The sequence below is a fragment of the Entelurus aequoreus genome, linkage group LG05 (assembly GCF_033978785.1).
Source record: "Entelurus aequoreus isolate RoL-2023_Sb linkage group LG05, RoL_Eaeq_v1.1, whole genome shotgun sequence".
NCBI classification, from domain to species: Eukaryota; Metazoa; Chordata; class Actinopteri; order Syngnathiformes; family Syngnathidae; genus Entelurus; species Entelurus aequoreus.
In genome coordinates this window covers 12,873,831-12,881,409 of record NC_084735.1, presented here as the reverse complement: position 1 = coordinate 12,881,409, position 7,579 = coordinate 12,873,831, and the positions used below count along the sequence as shown (strand labels likewise).

At 38.8% G+C, this 7,579-nt stretch overlaps 1 protein-coding gene across 1 annotated transcript in view; it reads right to left on the bottom strand.

Moving 5' to 3' along the window:
• Window positions 1-6,838, bottom strand: part of prdx1 (peroxiredoxin 1) — an 8,961-nt gene extending 2,123 nt beyond the window's left edge. Inside the window, exons 1-5 of the mRNA XM_062047110.1 lie at window positions 6,787-6,838; window positions 3,502-3,617; window positions 3,225-3,378; window positions 3,032-3,154; window positions 362-492 (exon numbers count right to left, since the gene is read on the bottom strand). Coding sequence (XP_061903094.1) covers window positions 362-492; window positions 3,032-3,154; window positions 3,225-3,378; window positions 3,502-3,607 — 514 coding nt within the window. The 5' untranslated portion in view covers window positions 3,608-3,617; window positions 6,787-6,838. The remainder of the gene's footprint in view (window positions 1-361; window positions 493-3,031; window positions 3,155-3,224; window positions 3,379-3,501; window positions 3,618-6,786) is intronic.
• Window positions 6,839-7,579: the final 741 nt, after the last annotated feature.

Below are 7,579 nucleotides of genomic sequence, written 5' to 3'. Positions count from 1 at the left end.
GAACTCTATTGGACATTGTGACTTTTGCTATTAGTGTTCCTGAAAAAAAGGGAGCCAAACACACATACTGCTGGTCTGAAGACTGAGCCCATACATACCACAACTAGGAAACCGATATTTTTTGGTAGCCCTCTAGGGGACTCTTGCGGACCCCGGGCCCAGGGTTAAGAAACAATGCAGTATTGTATGTGTGCAGCTTCTTTGATCAACTAACTTTATTTACTAGTAAAAGGGAATGTTGAGACTAGTAGGACCACTTTGGGGTAAATGAGGAACAGATATGATATCATAATAAAAGCAGAAAGATGAGCACAGAATGTCCTTATCATTCATTAATAAGTATGTTACAGACATGATGTACCTTCTCCGTGCTTGTCGGTGAACTGAAAGGCCTGAACCAGACGTAAGGTCTCCTCCACAGAACGTCCAACCGGAAGGTCGTTGATGGTGATCTGTCTCAGGATGCCCTTGTTGTCGATGATGAACAGACCCCTGAAGCACAATGAAAGAGCCATGCCTTAGTACATATACCTGAATCCAAGGTTAACATCTCCTGGTCCTGATTTTGGATGACAGGCATGTGGTGAAGTACCCCACCGTGCCCAGCAGAGGGCGTTGTGGTGACGTAAGCTTGTAGAGAGTACTGTAAAAAGGCCTAGAACCACCTTTAGATGTGTTCCTTGGGCAATACTTTCATGACCATTGTTGAGAATGCATATATTTTTGATATACTTCAGTATAACTTTGTATTGTGTGATCATGCTACTGGTACTTTTCCACTCTGGAGATGTTGGTGCGGCCGGTATACTTTTGTTGCCTTATTATCTGTTGATTTCCATATTTGGTCCTGGAGCGTCCAGTGTCTTGCACAAACATGATGAATCAGTCCTCATAAGAGGTTTGATTCAGTTCCGTTCCGTGAAAGACACGGTCCGTCTTCTTATCAGCAGGTGCATCCCTCTCTGTAAGTCTGCCTTCTCACTATAAGAGTTAACTCCTTTTGTCTTACTTTTAGACCTCTTCTTGCTGATGCTAGTGTCGCGTTGTAAGGGCTGGTCTCCTAATGCTTTAGTAAAACTTGGCCAAGTACTATTCTGTCTCGGTAGGCCTCTTTACTCAACATATATGTCATGCAAAAGAATTTGGGATTGAGCAGTGTGTTTTATCGTCTGATAATACGTACCTGGACACATGAAGACTTTGAATATGACCAATGTATGATTCTGTAACTCATTCAAAACTAACGTAAAGTATCAAAGAAGAGAAGAATAAGTGATTATTACTTTTTAACAGAAGTGTAGATAGAACATGTTAAAACAGAAAATAAGCAGATATTAACAGTAAATGAACAAGTAGTTTAATAATCAATTTTTACAGTTTGTCCCTCATAATGTGTACAAAATAGGTGTATAAATGACACAATATGTTACTGCATACGTCAGCAGACTAATTAGGAGTCTTTGTTTGTTTACTTACTACTAAAAGACAAGTTGTCTAGTATGTTCAACATTTTATTTAAGGACTAAATGACAATAATAAACATATGTTTCATGTACACTAACATTTTTTGTTCAAATAAATACAATGACATTTTTTGTGGTGCCGTTTATTTAGAAAAATATCGAAATACATTTTGGTACCGGTACCAAAATATTGGTATCAGGACAACCTTAAGGGTGATACAGTTTTCAGCCACAACCCACCCTACCCTGAATCATCAACACATTATAATGGGACTGTCTATGAAGTGAGCTTGTGGTTCCAACTCCATCTAATAGATGACATTGTACCTCTACTAATAGTTTTCCACCTATCGTACTTTGATGTTGGGTTGTCCCGATACCAATATTTTGGTACCGGTACCAAAATGTATTTTGATACTTTTCTAAATAAAGGGGACCACAAAAAAATGTCATTGGCTTTATTTGAACAAAAACTCTTAGTGTACATGAAACATATGTTTATTATTGTCATTTAGTCCTTAAATAAAATAGTGAACATACTAGACAACTTGTCTTTTAGTAGTAAGTAAACAAACAAAGACTCCTAATTAGTCTGCTGACGTATGCAGTAACATATTGTGTCATTTATACACCTATTATTTTGTACACATTATGAGGGACAAACTGTAAAAATGGATTATTAATCCACTTGTTCATTTACTGTTAATATCTGCTTATTTTCTGTTTTAACATGTTCTATCTACACTTCTGTTAAAATGTAATAATCACTTATTCTTCTCTTCTTTGATACTTGACATTAGTTTTGGATGATACCACACATTTAGGTATGGATCCGATACCAAGTAGTTACAGGATCATACATTGGTCATATTCAAAGTCCTCATGTGTCCAGGGACGTATTTCCTGACTTTGTAAACATAATATGAAGTTTAAAAAAAGGAAAAAATAATTTGTGATGATAAAAAATATTGATGTTATCATAGTAGTATTGACTAAATACGCTCTTGTACTTGGTATCATTACAGTGGATGTCAGGTGTAGATCCACCCATGGCGTTTGTTTACATTGTGACGCCGGTGAGCTATTGTATCCTCCTACAGTGTGTAGTGAAGCATGTTTAGCTATTCCTCGTCCTCCAGTGATAATGTTACTTGTAAGAAACATACTTTATTTTTCGTCATGGAGACCAGGATTAGTGATTTAGAAGTAGCTAAAACACTGTGGATGGATGTTAGCCGCTCTTCCTGAGGGTGTTTCAGTGTTATAACTTTACTTTTATCTTTACTTTTTACACCAAAATGCGTCCATTCTCCCTTTTCTGTCTACACACTGTGTCTGCTTGTAAGTACTCTGTGTGTGTGCGCTGCCCAACATGCTCCTCTCCTCATAAAAGCAGCAATGTCCCCACGTGACGACGTGCTGTCATGCCCGGGAAACGGTACTTTTCAAACAGAGTGTAGTACCGTTTTTGATTCATTAGTACCGCTATACTAAACTAGTACAACCCTACTTTGATGCTACCAAAAGCTCCGCCTCCTCAGTATCTACAGCTAACTGTATGAACCCACCTGTAGGCAATCCCTTCGTCCTCCTTCAGGACGCCATAATCCGTGGAGATGGTGTGTCGGATGTCAGACACCAGGGGGATCTTCATGCTGCCCAGACCGCCCTGCTTGCGAGGAGTGTTGGTCCTTTGGCGAGCACAAAACACAGGTGATGAAGGCGCACATACGCCGCGGACGCAGGTAATGTGACACGCACCATGCGAAGTGGGAGAAGTGGGAGTCCACAGAGGCGGCGATCACCTCGCAGTCGATCTTCCTGAATTCTTCCGCCGCGTCGCTGAATGCGATGATCTCAGTGGGGCACACGAAGGTGAAGTCCAGTGGGTAGAAGAAGAAGACCACGTACTTGCCTGCATCAAAGTGATGACAGATCACGCATGAATATTCATGTGTTCATGTTCATGCATTGTGAAGGTGACAAAAAGGCCCAACATCAAAGCTGGAGCTCCTCTCATCCCTGAATGAGGCCTTACCTTTGTAGTCTGACAGCGTGAGGTCCTGGAACTGACCATCTGGCATCACCGCTTTGGCCGTGAAATCCGGAGCCATCTTTCCGATTTGAGCTTTGCCTGCAGCCATCTTTAGGTCACTGGATTTCAAAAAACAACAAAAAAAGTTATTTTGCTGGACAATATATTGACCTGCAAACGATTGCCGATAGACGATATTATCGTCAACGTTATTGTGAGAACAGATTAACTACTTTAGTATCAATCAATCAATCAATCGTTTACTTATATAGCCCTAAATCACGAGTGTCTCAAAGGGCTGCACAAGCCACAACGACATCCTCGGCTCAGATCCCACATCAGTGCAAGAAAAAACTCAACCCATGACGTAGTAACGCTAATACTTAATAATATTGCAAGTTTTCCCTTTCAAATGCAATACATTTGTATTTATCCTATATTTTAACATTGTAATTGGAACGTAAACCTTTAAATATTCAAGCTAAATAAAGAAATACTTTGTCAGCAAAATATTGCACTTGAAAGCAATAAAATAGGTTCTGTCTCTTTTAAGGTGGGGTTGGAAGACCCTTAATGTTAAGTAAAAGTACCCATGATTGACACACACACACACACACACACACACACACACACACACACACACACACAGTGTGGCAAAATTATTCTCTGCATGAGACCCATCACCCGTGATCACCCCCTGGGAGGTGAGGGGAGCAGTGAGCAGCAGCGGTGGCCACGCCCGGGAATCATTTTTGGTGATTTTATCCCCCAATACCAACCCTTGATGCTGAGTGCCAAGCAGGGAGGTAATGGCTCCCAATGTTATAGTCTTTGGTATGACTCGGCCGGGGTTTCAACTAACGTTTAGCTATTCCTCATCCTCCAGTGATAGTGCTACTTGTAAGAAACTCACTTTATTAGTCGCCATGGAGGAGAGGATTAGTGATTTACAAGTAGCTAAAACACTGCGGAGAGACATTAGCCGCAAGCACCACTACAGTGTTTACAGCTTCACCTTTTGTGGTTAGTTTTGAAACCAAAATAGGTCCATTCTCCCTCTTCCGTCTCGACACTGTTTCAGCTTGTACAGCAAGTGCTCTGTGCGTGTGTTGACTCACATGCGCATCTTTGCAAAAAAAAAAAAAAAAGTACAGTTTTTTTTCCTTCCAAAAGGCAATATAATACCTTTTTTCATTCATTAGTATGTACTTTATTAGTAGCGCTAAATTGTACAAGCCTAAACTAAAGTAATAGCAACATGTTTACGCTTCAAAGCACACAATTAAAGTTGATGTTCTGAACCCCATAATGGTCGATAATTAATCAAGTTTGCCTCATTTTGATTTAAAAACAATTTAAAAAAATCAGCACAATTGTTTTATTCATTTTTGTTTAAAAAGGTTAATGTTTTACATATCGGACTCCTGAGTTTAGTTTTGAATGTATTACTTATTGAGATTAATTGTATTTATTTTTTTAATTCGTCAAATGGTCCAAGTCGGTCAAACAAATGTTTATAGTTTAAATAAGCATTTATATTTTTTTTTATTTCAGGCAAATTGATGCACTTTAAATCTTTTCTGTTCCAGACTAAAAAACAATGTTAATGTAGTTATTGTTTGCAAGTTACCTATTGTTATTACTTTTATTGAATGTTAATAAGGATACAATGTTATGCAGAGGCGTGCGTACACCAATTTTAGACATAACGTTCTCTAGAGCAGTGTTTTTCTACCTCTTTTGAGCCAAGGCACATTTTTTGCGTTGAAAAAATGCGGAGGCACACAACCAGCAGAAATCATTAAAAACCGAAACTCAGTTGACAGTAAAAAGTCGTTGTCGCAATTGTTGGGTAAGAATTCAAACCATAACCAAGCATGCATCACTATAGCTCTTGTCTCAAAGTAGGTGTACGGTCACCACCTGTCACATCACACCCTGACTTATTCGGACTTTTTTGCTGTTTTCCTGTGTGTAGTGTTTTTTTTCTTTCTTGTCTTGCGCTCCTATTTTGGTGGCTTTTTCTCTTTTTATGGTATTTTCCTGTAGCAGTTTCATGTCTTCCTTTGAGCGATATTTCTACTTTGTTTTAGCAATCAAGAATATTTCAGTTTTCATCCTTCTTTGTGAGGACATTGTTGATTGTCACGTCATGTTCGGATGTACATTTGTCTTTGCTCCACAGTAAGTCTTTGCTGTCGTCCAGCATTCTGTTTTTGTTCAGTTCAGTTCAGTTTTAGTTTCGTTCTGCATAGCCTTCCCTAAGCTTCAATGCCTTTTCTCAGGGGCACTCACCTTTTGTTTTTTTGGTTTAAGCATTAGACACCTTTTTACCTGCACACTGCCTCCCGCTGTTTGCGACATCAACAAAGCATTTAGCTACCGGCTGCCACCTACTGGTATGGAAGAGTATTACACGGTTACTCTGCCGAGCTCTAGACAGCACAGACACTCAACAACAACACATTTGCAGACTAGAATTACTGCTTTGCAAAAAATATTTTGAACCCAAATAGGTGAAATTAGATAATCTCACACACTAGTGTGCCGCGGCACAGTGGTTGAAAAACACTGCTCTAGATTGTGGAGGGGCAAAATGTTTGAACACAAAATAACAGAAGCACCGCACTACCTGAATGGTGCTTGTTAAAATGAAAGTAAATTAATAATTGTTGGGGTTGTGCAAGCGTGGGCCTTCTTTAATTGTATATTTCAAATATTGCTTTATTATACTAAATCAGTTATGTAAAACACAATTAACGGTTGATTATTTCTTTGTTTTTCAGCAGCTATCTTATCAAAGTTTTATTTCATTCTATTTAAACTTATACTCTTAGTGTCGTTTTTTTCATTTATTTATATCTTATTAAATTTTCGTTCAGAAATTATTATTTATGAATAATTAATTATTAATGAATTAACTTTTAGTGCAGGATCCTCATAACATATCGTTTAAGAGTTGAAAAATGTGCTGAATATGTTAAGAATTTGCTTCATTATCAGTGTCAGGAGAGAAAAAAATAATTTGACATTAAACGCCGGAATATTTGGTTTAAGGAAGGATTGTGCTAGTACTTCAAATGTAACGACAGGAAAGCGGAAATGAATGAATTGAGGATATTGGAAGTTTCTTTATGTAAATGAAGTCGTCTCTCAAGTTCAACAGGCTGTTCAGGAAAAAAAGACGCCACAAAGTTACGAAAACAGCCTGGCGGCGGTAAACCATAGCGATAGACTACAAAAAATGACCCGTAAATGGAGAATATTAGCTGGGTTTGTGTGACATACCTGAGTTTAGGCGCTGGCCAGCGGCGTCGACTGAGAGGTAGAGACTGCCTGGGCGCGCTGATGGAGCTTTTTATATGGAGAGCCACTTCTCGCGAGAAAACGTGTCGAGAACGGGACTGGCGGCGACTACACAGCATGACTTGGCACATTTCCTTATCGAGTGACGATTAATGCGCCGTCATAGTGAGCAGGAAAAGGCGATTTAAGCGCACATTTACCACCAAATGAAGCTTTCTCGCCCTAAATCAGTGTTGTCCAAGTCTGCAAATATCAACTCAAGTTTAAAAAGTAGCATAAGATAATGTAAAATACTAGTACTCAGCGTAAAAGTGAAGGGTAGTATCAGTATTAGGGGTTGCGAAATTCCGAAAATATTCAAAGTTGGAAACTTTCCATGGGAATTACTAGGAATAAACATTGAATGCAACATGCTAGATTATTAGCTAAAACAACCTGATTAAAGACATGGCTAGCTAGATAGCAGCTAACATACAGCTGGTAGTCGGCAGTGTTTTAGCTACTTCTAAATCACTAATCCTCGCCTCCATGATAACAAATAAAGTCTGTTTCTTACAAGTAACATTATCACTGACGGCGTCACAATGTAAACAAATGCCATGGGTGGATCTACACCTGACATCCACTGTAATGATACCAAGTACAAGAGCGTATCGAGTCGATACTACTACGATTACATCTATATGTTTTATTGTTACAAAATATTTTTTCCTTTAAAAAAAAAAATCATATTATGTTTATAAAGTCAGTAAATATGTCCCTGGACACATGAGGA